The sequence below is a fragment of the Arachis duranensis genome, chromosome 6 (assembly GCF_000817695.3).
Source record: "Arachis duranensis cultivar V14167 chromosome 6, aradu.V14167.gnm2.J7QH, whole genome shotgun sequence".
In the NCBI taxonomy this organism is placed as follows: Eukaryota; Viridiplantae; Streptophyta; class Magnoliopsida; order Fabales; family Fabaceae; genus Arachis; species Arachis duranensis.
This window is the reverse complement of record NC_029777.3, coordinates 90,877,665-90,893,728: the sequence shown is the minus strand read 5'-3', so window position 1 is coordinate 90,893,728 and position 16,064 is coordinate 90,877,665. Positions and strand designations below refer to the sequence as shown.

Below are 16,064 nucleotides of genomic sequence, written 5' to 3'. Positions count from 1 at the left end.
CAACCAGAAGGGATGGCGTCCTTTGACCGGTCACACCTTGAAATACTTGTCCTTGAACCCGTGATAAGAGTCATCAAACAGGCCGAAGATCCTCCGACCATAGGAAGACTGGAAGGCGATAAACCCCTTTCTCGCTTTCCCCTCTTTGGAAGGATTCGTAAGGGTAAAAAGAAAAAGGAACACATCTACTGAAATCGGTAGGTCGAGGTATTTGCACACCATCTCGAAGTAGCGGATGGAAGCCCAGCTGTTTGGATGCAACTGCGACGGCGCTACAGAACACCGGTTAAGAAACGCCATCTGAAAGGGAGAGAAAGGAATGCAAACTCCCAGTTGAGTAAACATTTCCTTGTAGAACCATATCCAGTTGGCAATTCGGGGGGAGTGGGGGTTGAGTTCGTATATCCGCTCGTGAGGGACGGGGACAAAGATATCGTAATTCGATTCCTCGTTAGTACCACCGCACAAGTACTTGGCTTGACGGAATTCGGTCAGCTCCTCTTCACCTATTTGGTTTGGGGAATCCTTTACGTCAGAAGTTACCCAAGCGTACCGGTCATAACCCACACATGAGGTGGAAGCTCGTGAGACAATACGAGGCATACCTACAGTGGGGGCACCACTCGGTTAGTCTATGAGGTCGGGAGTTCGGAAACAGCCCAAAAACTACTTTTAGCCTATTCAACAACTGAAACCAAGTATGGCCGAAGCAAATTCTGAGTAAAGCCTAAAACTAAAGCCTTGGAATGGTAACCCTCCTAATGCATCTATCTAACACTAACGTCACCTAACATACGAGTCCAATCAGAAAAACAGCATGCACACAGAACACAGACAATGAAGGTAAAACAAATATCGGGCAAAAAGAGGAAGATGAGTGCTTACCAAGATAGTTGCAGAGATTCGGAAGGAAGCAAGGAGGGGCGAATGCGCAAGGACACAGGAATGGCAGTAGGAAATTCGGAGAGAAGAAGGCAGAAACGGCAAGAACAAGGGAATGAAGTGAAAGCATAATGAAAAACTGATTGGGGGATTAAGAAACTGACTCAAGAAGCAAGAAAGGCAAAGGGCAGAATGGTCTTTGCATGCAGGGTTTTAAAATAACCCATTATGAGCGTTAAATGCTTGACGCAAAGAGCGAGGCGACGAAAGGTTACCCCCAACAACCAACAGACACACGCCTAGGAGGCACGTCCACTCCACGAGTGGCCGACCTGGCGACAACGCATGGGAGGAAACATAACGCGCCATCAACGGCGCTCACGACCATTGCTTAGGCGTTGGGGGCACTGTTACGGCCCAGCCCAGATTAGGCGTGGGTACCGACCCGGCCCGGTACCTACCGACCCATTTGGGCGGGTCGTCGCGCCCTCCTGTCTGGCAACCCGGCCACGCACTCTCCTTGCCAGTTGCACAATAGCTGGGAGGAAGGAAACTTCCTGGAAGGAGGCCTCCTCCTGGGGGCCCACTTTCCTGACACGATATATAGGGAGAGGGCCCTACCCTTCTCCCAAGGTACGTCACACATATCACTTTACCCCCATTTTTCCGCCTGCATCTCGACTGACTAGAGCGTCGGAGTGTCTTTGCATGTGACACCCCCTTTCCATGTGAAGAACTCGGGACGTCGGCTACTCCCTATTTGGCCCCCACAACTCAGAACCAGGCCATACCCCTACTCATCAACCCGAAGATTTCTCCAAACTGTCTGGTACCCGACTAACTGAACAATAATNTCTTAAGAGTACCTTAGTTTGAGGTATAAGATTGACAATATGTATCCTATTCGCGAATATTCAACCTAACCTAACTCGATCAGATAGGGTTGTTTACCTGATACGCTGCAGATAGAGCAGGATACAGGTAGGGTTTACTTGCGGGTAGTGTCAGGTGTGAATTTAGGGTATATCATATTCTACCCTACTCGCACTTCTAATATATTATATAGTATATATTTAAAAAGAGTAAAGTATTATTTTTATTTCCAAAGTTTGGGATAAGTCCCAAAGTTATTCCTAACGTTTCAATCGTCCTATTTAAGTCCCTAACATTTCAAAATTGACTCAATGTTGTCCTGTCGTTAGGGATCCGTTAACAGAATTGACGGCAAAACAAAATTGAGACGATTTTGAAACGTTTGGGACTTAAATAGGACGAAAATGTTGGGGACAAAAACGATACATAGAAATAAATTTTAATTTTATCCTTCAATAATATTAATTTTTACTGTACGTAATATTCAATTATTTTTTACATTACAGTTAATCACATTACTTTCATTCTAAATAAATTAATTTTTTTATAATTTTATTCTTAAAGTAATGTAATTTTTTTATAATTAAATAAAATTTATACTTTCATTCTAAATAATGTAATTTTACTTTCATTACTTAATCATATTACTTATAATTTTTTTAATAATTTTATACTTTCATTCTAAATAAATTATTTTTTTTATAATTTTACATTTAAAGTATTGTAATTTTTTTAGAAATAAATAACTTTTACACTTTTATTCTAAATAATGTAATTTTATTTTCATTACTTAATCACATTACTTATATTTTTTTATAATTTTACAATTTCATGTTAAATAAATTAATTTTTTTTATAATTTTACGCTTAAGTAATGTAATTTTTTTATAAATAAATAAATTTTATACTTTCATTCTAAATAATGTAATTTTACTTTCATTACTTAATCACATTATAATTTTTTAATAATTTTACACTTTCATTCAAAATAAATTAATTTTTTTTATACTTTTACACTATCATTCTAAATAATGTAATTTTACTTTCATTACTTAATCACATTACTTATATTTTTTTTTATAATTTTACACTTTTATTATAAATAAATAAATTTTTTTATAATTTTACAATTAAAGTAATATAATTTTTTATGAATAAATAAATTTTATACTTTCATTCTAAATAAATAATGTAATTTTACTTTCATTACTTAATCACATTACTTATATTTTTTTATAATTTTACACTTTCATTCTAATCACATTACATTATTTATTTAGAATGAAAGTATAAAATTTATTTATTTATAAAAAAATTACATTACTTTAAGTGTAAAATTTAAAAAAATTATTTAGAATGAAAGTAATGTAATTAAGTGTAAATGTGATTAAAAATAATTGAATACTATGTACAGTAAAAAATTGATATTATTGAAGAATAAATTAAAATTTATTTCTATGTATCGTTTTTGTCACCAACGTTTTCGTCCTATTTAAGTCCTTAACGTTTCAAAATCATCTCAATTTTGTCCCGCCGTCAATTTCATTAATGGATCTCTAACGGCAGGACAACATTGAGTCAATTTTGAAACGTTAGGGACTTAAATAGGACGATTGAAATGTTAGGAATAACTTTAAAACTTACCCCAAACGTTAGGGACAAAAAGAATACTTTACTCATTTAAAAATTATATGTGTAGTGAAGGAAATAGGTATTAATCCCACAACTTTCTTTTTATAAAAATTCAAAGTAACCACTAAACTAATCATTTAAATTATTAATTTAGTATGTTTATTATTTAATGAATAATTTTGCAAGAACTTGGAGTTAGAAGAAGAGTGACAAAACGTTTATTCTTATTTGTGTTATTTTAATTTTATTAAAAACTTGATAATCATGCTATTTGTAATTTTATATTCAATTTCTTTAAGATTTTATTGTTTTAAATTTTAATTTAAACTTAATTTTTTATTTTCTATTTTATTAATTTGTATGAAATATGAAATGATTGAATTTTATATATGTTTAATGTATTTTGATTTTCCTGTAGATAGAGTTGGATAGAGTAGGGTTGAGAACTTTAGGGTGCGAGTAGAGTTAGGATTAAAAGATTCTTAACCTACGAATAAAATATGATTGAGTTTTAAAAAAAGAGTTAAGATTGAAAAATTTTCAACCTACGAATAAAATATGATTGAGTTTTAAAAAAGTTTTCAATTCGCGAATAAAATTAGGGTAAAATTCAAATCCTATTCTATCTTACTAATTACTAATCCTATTGAGGTGCATGTTGGGGTTCAGACTTTCATCCTCTTCGTGAGGGCGTAACTCTTTTGGATGCAAAGGGTTTGACCCACGAACCCCTTACACACGAGGTTATAGGATAAAGAGTTTTATGAGTGAAATTAATTTAAATTGATCTAGTAGTTTGTTTATTAATTTGTTTAAATAAGTGTTAAGAGTATGTATTTCATTTTATGAATACATTAATTTATTGGCCAATAATAAAATCTTAAATAGAACTCCAATTTAACATAAATTAATATTTAACTTGTTCAATTATAAAATACCATAAAAAAACAGTTTCTTATTACCAAAATACAATATTTAAAATACATCTTAACATTTTATTATACCAAAATACATAATATATGATATGACCAGTAAAAGTCGGTTACGAGTTATAGCTCGGTAACGCATGATCCCCGATTGTAATCGAGTATTCCAAATAATCAGCATTTTTTTCATCCAATAACGTCGGATACACAGTTAATTCTCGGATGTTACAAGAAAACGATCAACTTCATCCAACCAGATATAAGGAGAAGGGCAGGAACCAAAAAGGTATTCAATCTTTTCCAAAAAAGCATATACGCATATATTCCCTCACTAACTTGAGCGTCGGAGGACCTTTTCAGGTACCCACCATCTCGGTTCTTCATTGCCGGCGTGTTTCGTGTTCTACCTCGGGAGTTTGCCGACCTTTGTTGGAGAATGAACTATATCTCGGCATCAACAGGTAAGAATATTTGGCGCTAGAAGGAGGGCCAACGATTTGAGATAGCATTTCTTGTAAGCCCTAAATTTCTTATGGCTGATGTTCCTCCCCCTACCCCATCCGAGCTCCTAAGGATGGTGACCGAGCTTCAGCAAGCAAACCAATGGATGGCAGAGGAGAATCAGCGGATGCAAAATCAAATTGCGCAGCTAGTGAATGCTCGTTTGGAGCATAACAATGATGACCACGAGCAACATAGGAATGAAAAATGACAATCACTACCAACTCATGTCTCTGACACACCGCAAAGTAGAACTGACAGGGAACATCAGAGTGGAGGGGCGCAACCTGATGACGAGGAAGAAACGCTCGACAATTCCGCAGGGCTGTTCACAGCTGACATAATGAACTTCCAGCTCCGCAGACAATTCACCCTACCAACGACTTTGACCCCATATGACGGATTGGGATACCCTAAGCAACATGTTAAAAAATTCTGATCAATTATGATTGTTAACGGTGCATCTGATCCTATTTTATGTCGATATTTTCCATTTTTTTAGATGGTCCTGCACTTGACTTATTTTGCTCTTTGCCTGCAGATTCTGTATCACGTTTTCAGGAGCTGGCTAAACAGTTTGAAGACCACTTTGCGGCCTCGGCAATATATCTTCACGATTCTGACTATTTAATGACCATTAAACAAGGATCGCATGAAAGTCTGAAGGATTATATAACTCGGTTCACGAAGGTGGCCATGAAAATCTCGGATCTCCACCCTGAGGTTCACCTTCATGCCATTAATAGCGGCCTTCGTCCAGGAAAGTTTCAGGAGACCATTGTTGTCACTAAGCCAAAAACCTTGGCCGAATTCCGTGAGAAGGCTAAAGGACAGATAGATATCGAAGAACTCCGCCAAGCGTGAAAGACAGACAAGTCGGTCACTAAAGATGATGAAAGAGCTCGCGATAACAAGAAGAGCTTCAAGCCAGTTTCCCGTTATGAATCATACACCCAGTTCAATGCTAAAAGGGATGACATTATCAAAGAAATATTGAATTCAAAGTTGATCAAACCCTCCCGTAAGGCGGGCAGTTATCCCGAACCCAAAAACATTGACAGATCGAAGTACTGCACCTTTCATCAGAAACACGGCCACACAACTGATGAGTGTGTAATTGCTAAAGATCTACTGGAGCATTTGGCACGACAAGGCTATCTTGAAAAATTTGTTGCAGGACATATACAGAAGAGAACAACATCCAGTTCTGAGCAACCTACAACAAGTCCATCGTCAAAGGAAAAGGATAAAGCTTCGGCTCAACCTCGGGGAGTGATCAATTGTATTTCGGGAGGTTATGCCGGTGGAGGAAATACAAGCTCGGCCAGGAAGCAGACTTACAGAGCTATGTTAGCGGTTGAGGATACTACTCACAATTCTGAACCAATTCAGGACATTCCCGAGATGACTTTTCGCCCCGCCGACTTCAATTGCAGCCACACTAACTACAATGACCCTGTGGTTGTCTCCATCCAACTAGGAGACCTTATTGTTCGGAAAGTAATGCTTGATCCAGGAAGTAGCGCTGATGTACTTTTTTTTGCCAAATTTCAAAAAATGAAACTGAGCACTAACATTTTGCAGCAATATTCAGGAGACTTGGTCAGATTCTCAGGAGAACGAGTTCCTGTCCTGGGGTCTGTGTGGTTACAAACTACACTCGGCGAACAACCATTATCTAAGACACAGGACATCCAATATCTTATAGTAGATTGTTTTAGTCCTTATAATGTTATCTTAGGGAGACCTTTTTTAAACAGATTTGCTGCTATTGTTTCCACATATCACCTTTGTGTCAAGTTTCCTGTGCAGGATAACATTGTCGCAACTATACACAGTGACTTACAAGAAGCTCGGAACTGCATGCCCCATGCTAATGAAGATCTGAAAAAGGTCGACCTAACCGAAGATCCAAGAAAATTTACTTTTATTGGAACATTAATTGATGATGCGGTCAGGGACAAGCTGATCAGTTTCTTGCGTCTGAACACCGACCTATTCGCTTGGACTTCTGGGGATATGCCAGGGATTAGTCCGTCAGTAATCACACACAAATTAGCAGTCAATCTGGTAGCCCGACCAGTTTCTCAGAAAAAGCGAAACCTCGGAGCCGAGAAGTGATTGGCCTCCATGACAGAAGTCAACAAACTCCTCGACGCGCAGTTCATCCGAGAAATCAGATTCACCATGTGGTTAGCCAATGTTGTTATGGTAAAAAAGAATAACGATAAATGGCGCATGTGCGTTGACTTTACTGATTTAAATAAAGCCTGTCCTAAGGATGCTTATCCTCTACCTTGCATAGACACTTTAGTAGATAATTCTTGTGGTTACGGCACTTTGAGTTTCATGGATGCATATTCTGGTTATAATCAGATCCTTATGCATCCATCAGACCAAGAAAAAATGGCATTTATAACTGAATATGGTAATTACTGCTATAATGTTATGCCTTTTGATTTAAAGATGCAGGTGCAACATATCAAAGACTAATGAACAAGATCTTTGAACAACAAATAGGTAGAAATATCGAGGTATACGTCGACGACATGGTCGTTAAGACAAAGATCGGCCAGTCCCACATACAAGATCTTGAGGAAATATTTACACAATTCAGAAAATACAACATGAGGCTAAACCCCGAAAAGTGTGCCTTTGGTGTCCGGGGTGGAAAATTCCTCGGCCTTATCTTGACAAGTCGGGGTATCGAAGCAAATCCAGAGAAATGCCAAGCAACACTCGATATGCATAGTCCGAAGACGACAAAGGAAGTTCAACGGCTAACAGGCAGATTAGCAGCATTGTCAAGATTCTTGCCGTGCTTGGCATCCAAATCCTTTAACTTTTTTCAATGTTTAAAGAAAAATGCAAAGAACTTTTCTTGGGATGAAAAGTGTGAAGCAGCATTTTTGAGCTTGAAACAGTTCCTTTCCAAACCACCTGTTTTGCAGAAACCTATGCTCGGTGACCCATTATATTTATATTTGTCTGTTACTGATGTGACCATTATTTCTGTTCTTATCACAGAAAGCAACAAAGATCAACAACCAGTATATTTCGTGAGCAAGTCGCTACAAAATGCAGAACTTAGATATCCAAAGCTTGAAAAGCTCGTCCTAGCATTAATTTTCTCTGCAAGACGACTCTGACCTTATTTTCAGAGTCATACGGTCATTGTTAGAACAGCACACCCACTTCGGCAGATACTTTCAAAGCCTGAGTTAGCAGGACGACTAATTAAGTGGTCCATTGAACTCTCAGAGTTCAACATTCAATTCGAACCTCGAGGATCTATTAAATCACAATGTTTGGCTGATTTTGTGGCCAAATTTACTGACACTTATTCCGATGATAGGGGTCAGTCCTGGACCTTGTTCGTTGATGGCGCTTCAAACACTCAAGGAGCTGGTGCAGGTGTGTTGCTAGAAAGCTCAGATGGCATAGCTCTCGAACATTAGCTCCGATTTTCATTTAAAGCCAGCAATAACCAGGCCGAATACGAAGCCTTCATAGCTGGGCTCAGGTTAGCTACCGATTTACATGTTGATAATTTAAAAGTTTACTGTGATTCCTTATTAGTCGTTCAGCAAGTAAATCAAAGTTTTCAAACAAAAGATCAGATTTTATTGAAATACTTGAGCATTGTCCAAAGATTGTTAAATGAATTTTCCAAAATTGAAATTGTTCATATACCTCGAGAGCAAAATCACAGAGCAAATGTTTTATCAAAGCTGGCGACCACGCAAGCACACACTACTACACTTTTACAATCAACTTTAGATAAACCGAGCATTGAGACAGTTAACATTTTAAACATTCTGAATAAAGAGAGTTGGCAGGAATCTTATATTCAATACCTCTGTCATGGCTCCATTCCAGAGGAAATTGAAGATAAGAGCAAATTCAGACGACAAGCTTCTTTTTTTACCTTGTTAAATAATACTCTGTATAGGCGAGGTTATTCTCGACCTTTGTTAAAATGCTTGGACTGGTCAAAAGCCGATCTTGTCTTATCTGAGGCCCACGAGGGGATCTGTGGCATACACTCTGGAGCTCATAGCCTAGCACAGAAAGTACTCCGAGCAGGTTTTTATTGGCCGACAATATGGGAGGATAGCAGGCGCAAAGTCAGAACCTGCGATAATTGTCAGAAGCACTCACCGATCATTAACATGCCGACCGAACATTTTCATCATTCAGTGGTAAGCTGGCCATTCAATAGGTGGGGAACAGATATCCTCGGACCTTTCCCCACTGCTCCAAGACAGGTGAAATTTTTAGTAGTTGCAATAGATTACTTCTCTAAATGGATTGAAGCGCAACCGCTGGCAAAAATCACGTCATCATAAATGATAAGCTTCGTTTGGAAACATATAATTTGTAGATTTGGTATACCAAGTCACATTATAACTGATAATGGTCGGTAGTTCACTTACCATAGTTTCAAGGAATTTTTGTGGAATTTAAAGATAAATCAACAGTTTTCTTCTGTGGAGCATCTGCAGTCCAATGGCCTGGCAGAAGCCGCTAATAAGGTCATCCTGCAAGCGTTAAGGAAAAAGCTCAACAATGCGAAAGGGTTATGGGCCAAACTTGTTCCTGAGGTACTATGGGCATATAACACTACAGCCCACTCGACGACCAAGGAGACCCCATTCCAGCTGGTTTATGGATCTGAAGCAATGATCCCCATGGAAGTATCCCAAAGCTCCATGCGGACGTTAGCTGAGCATCATGAACAAGCTCGGAAAGTAGAGCTTGACTTAATTGAAGAAATTCGAGAGACAGCAGCTGTTCGGCATAGGGCCTTACAGCAGCAAGTTGGCCGATGATATTATCGGAAAGTAATTCCAAGATCGTTCAACAATGGAGACTTAGTGCTTAGGAAAACTGAGCAGGCTCGCCGACCTCCTTCTCACGGGAAGCTCGCAGCAACCTAGGATGGTCCGTACCGAATATCTGAAGTATTGGGTCGAGACGCATATAAGCTGGAACAGCTAGATGGCACCCAGATTCCCAACACATGGAATATCAACTCATTGAAACAATATTACAGTTAGCAATAAGCAGCATACCAGTATTCTTTTTCCTACCTTGAGAATTTTTTCCCAAAGGGGGTTTTTGCTCATAGGGGTTTTAATGAGGCTGGTTAACCTAGAATAAAGTTGTACAGGTACTGCTAGAAATAAAATTTAATTTCTTTTACATATCTTGTCGCATATCTTCCTCTAAAATTGGGAACTATTCTAAATTATCAGACATCATATTCCTTCAAAAGGAACTACTAATAAAACCAAAAGTCGCATTATCATAATACGGATGCGCAACAACCACAGTCATTAAGCCTCAAAATGGCTACATAGAAATTGATTAGGAAACAACAAAACCTAATCTATCAGTTCTTAACAAGAAGTACTTAAGTACACAATTCAAATCCAACAAATGAAAATACATCCAAAATAATACACAGAAGTGTCTCTTTAACAAAACAAAATGAAAACATGTAAAGTATTAATCTGCCAGATTATTATCCCCTTCCTCAGCAATCTCTTCATCATCTACAAGCTTACCGTCCCGAATTAATTTACCAGGATCCATAGCTGAGAATTCTCCATCAGGGATGAGATATTTTGCCTGATTAACAGCTCGTTCGAAACCTTCTGCGAAAGCATCCAGAATATCACCTTCCTTCACTACAACATTTTTTTCTATTGCAACATATACTGTAAGTAACACTTAAAAAGTGTTGTTTAAAATAATAAAAAACAATGCTTAATATTTGTTGCAATGAAATATTGCTATTGCAACACTTTTTTAACTAACACTACACAAGTGTTCCCTTTGATTAGATAGAGAACACATGAAAGGCGTTGCTTCAGCAAAATACACATGCAACGCTTATCATGTACATAAATTACACTTTTCTAAAATTGCTTTAAAATTTTTAATAAGCTTCTCATTATAAGTGTTGTCTAAAATATATAATTGTATTTTTTCTTTTAAATTTCAATTTTTCCTCTAAATATATCAATAGGAAACCAACTGATTCAAACACAAAAACTTTCATTCATTTATCATCTTCACATTCCTAACAAAATGTTGAAACAAAATGCTACTGGTAACCTAACCCCTAAATTGATGAAATTCGTGGTTCCTTTTCTACTCGCGAAGAAGCATTCCCTCTCTCTTTGCGTTCCTCCCTACTCGCCTTGTTATGCTCTCTTTGTGTTACCTCGTGTTCCTCTCTTTCTCTGTTCTTTGCACTGTGTCGGTTACTTCTTTCTGCATTTTGCCGAAAAATTGCATAGTACAAGATCTGGTTCGTTCTGCGTTTGATCTGCTGCCAAACTTGTTTCTTTTCGTTAGGTGCACACTTCAATTCTTCCCTTTCCTACTCTAATTGCTCAATTGTGTGTGTGTGATTTTTTCAAGAAAAAGGAAATTGTGTGTGTTTATTTGCTATTTTTCTGAGCTATTTGCTGTTTCGAGCTTCTCTAAGTTTTGCTTGCCGTTCATCTCTGGTCTCTTCCAATTTGCCGGTGTTCTTCTGCTAGGGTTCATCACCGCTGATCATTGTTCAGGTACTCATGATTCTGCCTCTGTTTTTCTTTTCTATTTTTGTGTTTGAATCCTAATTTTTTAGATTAGCAATTATTCTGGAAAATTTTAGTTATGAAAAGTTCTTCTCCTTTTAATCTTCTTCGCCAGTTTTTGCTTCATCGACACCTTCGCTTCACTCTTGCGCCATCTCAGCATCGAGCATGGTGCATTGCCGCCACACCGGCTACAAACCCGTACCACCTGTGGAAGGAGAAAGAAGAGGAGATTTTGAGGGGCATTGAGCCTGTGGTTACACTAACCAAAGATATTATTCACTCTCGAAGGTAACTAAGTAACTAACTAAGCTTGAAATTCAGCTTTGCGCTCTTTCTGTTTGTTATATTGTCTCAGTCATTGGTTACTCTTTCTTCTATCTTTTGTTTTTCTCCAAGTACAAATAAGTAGTTTTGTTGTGATTAAGTTCCTTTAGAGTGTGTTGCAAGCTGCATTTTAGAGGGTAAAATGCATCATTTGGGTACTGTGTTATATCACTTTAATATTATAAAATATATAATTAACTTCCTGATAAGTAAAGTAACAAGTCTTCTAAAGGAACTGTACAAATTTGTGTTCTCCCGTTTCAAACACTAATCAGACTCATAAATGGATTAAATAAGCTGAACCTTTCTAAATGACGATATGATACACAACTCAACTCAACTCAACTCAAATGCTTACACTAACTATGAAAAACAGAGAGGTCTTCAGCATCGTCGGCTGTGTCTCCGTCTTCATGTCTGTGTCTTACTTCAAGACATTGCTCGTTATTATTAGTTGGAGAGATGAGAGTGATTAGATAGCTTGCTATTATACTGATAATGTGAAAGAAAGTAAAGGGAGGAGGAACAGATTCAGATGGGTGTGTGTCTGGCCAATTATATTATTAAGTGTGGCTTGTGGGGTATCACATATATAGTTTCTACTTTCTGCACCAACAATTTAAAATAAAAATATCTAGGGACCTAATGTGACTCTATATATTATTCATTTTCACATTACTTTTTTTTTAAATCTTTAAATCTGTGCTGAAAGTTTCTACTTTATTGTTAGCTTCATTATAAATGCAATCTAACATGTACACTATACTCATCTATGAAGCTTTAATTATCCAAAGAAAAAGTAAGATTCAAACTCCCTTTTCCATATTCCTCTTCGTTTCTCTTTCTCTTCCCCAGTTGGATTTTGTTTTATTTGAAAAACTATGAAATTTCTAAAACCTATCTTGTCTATCAATCTTGCATAATTAACTTCCTTAATAATTTTTTTTCATTCTTTTTTTCTGGACCAATTCCTTAATAAATTGATGGAGTTGAATGATTGCATTTATGATTTATCAATCAGATTCAATACTATATATATAGAAATTCAAAGATATGCTATTTTGATTAGGTAGTACAGTAGATATATGCTTGTGCCATGCTTGCAAAAGAGTTCATGTTGAAAAATCTTAAAAGAAAAGAGGTTAAATTATTCAATATAATTATTTTGAATGTGAATCGTTGGGGTATAGGAGCATGCCTTTATATAATAGTCTATTTCAAATATTCGAGAGAAATTCAAGCACAAATCTAAATGCTAAGTAGACTAAAAAATTCAGATTTCTACATATTGTTCATTCCAGATCCAAATCTGTTTATATCCCTCTGGTTCATACTGATGAATGGTTTTGGATTCCTTCTTAGGCGTATTTCAAATAATAATATAATTGACTCCATTCCTTTTTCCCTCAGTGACTTGGAACATCTTCTAAAGCTATGAGTACTGTGGCAAGTTTCTTGTTATTTATTTGTTTTTCGAATCTGGCAGTTTCTCTTTTACTTACGGCTATTATTTGATTTTTGTAGGAACCTGAGCAAAATCATATAACAGGATTTATTCCAGCAGAATTTGCTAATCTTAGAAGTGTTATGGACATGCAAGTCATTTGTCTTTTTTTTTCCTTATGAAATCTATTTGTTAATTGGTTTTTGTTATTCTATGTTGCAGTGATTTGTCAAATAATCAACTCTCTAGCTTGATTCCTCAAGAACTTAGTCAGCTTCGGAATATGGTGTCATTGTAAGTTCAGATGCTGGAAATTAATAACTTGTTATCTGTATTAGAACACAAATTTTCGTTGATGATGTTAGACTCTTGGAGTGTTAAATGGTAAAATTTCAATCTGGAAATCTTCATTCCAGATCCAATTACAAGATATTGTACTGGCTACTAGTAATTTCTATTAAGTTCCTTGTTAATTCTGTTTCTATTTCTACAGAAATTTTCTGCTCTGTTAATTCTTCGGCTTGCATATTAGAGTCTTGGTGTGGTTTATGGAGATTTGGGAACTTCCGCTTTGTATGTTTTCTAAAATACTTTTCCTCATGAATTGCCTCCTTATGAATAATAATCAAGCGGTGCTTTGATGCCATTATCATGAATCTTTGATTGACAGATGTATAAGGTTGTAGTGGGGATTATATTGAAGTGAGTAGCTAAAGTCTCCTTAAAAAGAAGTCTCATATTTGTTAATCCCAAGATGCATAGGCATAAGGCATGTGCCTTTGACATTATTGGACTCATCATCATATAGTCAAGGATTTACAGTGCACCTCCTAAGTTAAAGTGCATTGAATTCATCGTTTAATTAACATACACTAATAATTTTTTATCATCTGGAATTTTCCAATTTCATATGGCTTAGCTGCAGTTTTGTGAAAATATATAGCTGTTGTTTCCAATTTTTTAACCTTTTTATTGAAGTTTTTAATGGAAGTTAGAGACATGTTTTATACTTTTAACTAACTGTGATCTTTTTTATTATAGTTTTTCTTTCCGAAGAGAATCAAGACTAAGAGACAAGCTTTGTTTGTTGAAATACTTGATCAAATTTATTATGTGGTTTCAATTAAATATTTTCTTTTTCTTTTGTCTCATATAGAGTGTGTGTCTACTTTTCAAGTATGGCCCTCAAAGGGAACAGAATGTTGTAGCGCTTTTCAAGTATGGCCTGGGATTAAATTTGCTTTCATGAGAAGTTTTCATTGCATTACATAGTCATAATAAATAGGCTCTGAAAGTCACAAATAATAGAGAAGGTGATGTGAGTGTGACTTCTTACCAGTGAACTTTGTTTTGCAGAAACACACAACACAGCAGAAGATGAAAGCAAAAGTGAACTTGTGAAGTAAATTTTTTTTTATTTTTATTTTTGTTTGGGTATCAAAAGATGGCAGCCTGAATAAACAACGAGGGATGGAGAAACATTATATTAAGGTAACAATCGATGTTATAATGACTTGAATAACCTTCGCATAACATTTTCTTTTTCTTTTGATGACACCTTTGCATCAGAATTGTTATACTTTTTTGCATTGATTGTGTCTTTAAATATATCTCTTTTGTTTCAATGGAATCCTATCGTCCTATACCTTAGCCACATTAGAAGGAGTTTTTTAGACCTATTTATTGCTTTTGTATCTATAATATTTAATATTATAAAGAAATTTTTATTATTATAATTTTTCAGTTTTAATAATAAGTTGCTTATTTTTTGTTGTATATTATTTGCAGATTTAGCATATAGGACAAGTCAAGCATGGATATAAAATATGCAAGTAGATTGGTATTTTTTTAATAAATATTAATTACTATTTTGTTATGACAATTATTGTTAGACAAGAATTTTATTATTTTGATGAGAATTATTGATGAACATGTATTTGAAATTCTAATTGAACTTTTTAATATCTATTTTAATTAGAATTTTATTATTAGTTATTTTGTCTCTTTTATAATTTTTTCTTATTGTGCACAAATTTATTTATTAATTAAAATAATTACACATGTATGAACAAAAAATTTTATTATAAATTTTAATTTTGTTGTATTTTTATTACGAAAGTAATTTTTTTTAATCAAAAAGGTAACCTTTTTATTAGTTGCATATTCAAAAGAAAAAGCAACACTTGTATAGGTTGCATATCCAAAAGAAAAGGCAACATTTGTATAGGTTGCATATTCAAAAGAAAAGGTAATGCTTTAAAAGGTTGCATATTCAAAACTAATAGGCAACACTTTAAAGTATTGCAAATTCCAACTTATAAGCAACACGTAAAAGAGTTGCATTTTATTGCAAATAGGCAACACTTTTTAGTAGTGGCCAAAATACGAGAGAAGAGACAACACTTTTTAGTAAGTGTTGTCTCAAACACACCTTTGAAGTGTTGTTGTTTTTCAACCAAAGGCAACACTTACCAAGTGTTGCTCTCAAAAGTGTTACTTTTGAAACAAAAAAGTGTTGCCTTGATCTAAGGCAACGGCTGCATATGTAACGCTGACCAAAAACGTTGCCTTAAGCCCAAAATTGTTGCCATTGATCAAAAGCAACTTTTTGTCAGCCTTTAGGCAACACTTTTTAAATGTTGCCTCAACCTGAAAATGTTATAGTGCTTGTTACTCTCAAACTCCTTCATCTTTGCAGATAACTCAATCACTCAGTCGTTTACAGTTGACAGGTCATTTTCTTTCTCTTTCAACAAAGCAGCAATCCTCTCGTGACATTCTCGTTCCACTTTCAGTTCGGTCTCAACCTCAGATAACTTCTTCTTCAACTCTTTCATGCCTGTTTCACCCAACGCTAACTGTTTCTTTAGCTCAGCAATTTTGGAA

At 35.8% G+C, this 16,064-nt stretch overlaps 1 protein-coding gene and 1 non-coding gene across 2 annotated transcripts; both read left to right on the top strand.

Annotated features, from left to right (window-relative positions):
* The first annotated feature begins 4,993 nt into the window (after positions 1 to 4,993).
* LOC107494553 (uncharacterized) lies at positions 4,994 to 6,935 on the top strand. Its single transcript, XM_016115600.1, has 3 exons — positions 4,994 to 5,141; positions 5,356 to 5,674; positions 5,786 to 6,935. The coding sequence occupies exons 1-3, from the start codon at positions 4,994 to 4,996 to the stop codon at positions 6,933 to 6,935; spliced, it is 1,617 nt and encodes a 538-aa protein (XP_015971086.1).
* A 4,270-nt stretch (positions 6,936 to 11,205) lies between these two features.
* On the top strand, positions 11,206 to 15,169 carry LOC107494568 (uncharacterized). Its single transcript, XR_008010389.1, has 5 exons — positions 11,206 to 11,395; positions 11,523 to 11,698; positions 13,401 to 13,472; positions 14,535 to 14,669; positions 14,967 to 15,169. It is a non-coding gene; the product is annotated as an uncharacterized LOC107494568 (transcript).
* The last annotated feature ends 895 nt before the right edge of the window (positions 15,170 to 16,064 follow it).

Coding starts and splice junctions, on each gene's coding strand:
- LOC107494553 (XM_016115600.1), top strand. CDS start 4,994: ATGACCACGAGCAACATAGGAATGAAAAATGACAATCACTACCAACTC. Junction 5,142..5,355: donor CTCGACAATTCCGCAGGGCT/GTTCACAGCTGA, acceptor CTTTGCCTGCAG/ATTCTGTATCACGTTTTCAG. Junction 5,675..5,785: donor ATCGAAGAACTCCGCCAAGC/GTGAAAGACAGA, acceptor CAATGCTAAAAG/GGATGACATTATCAAAGAAA.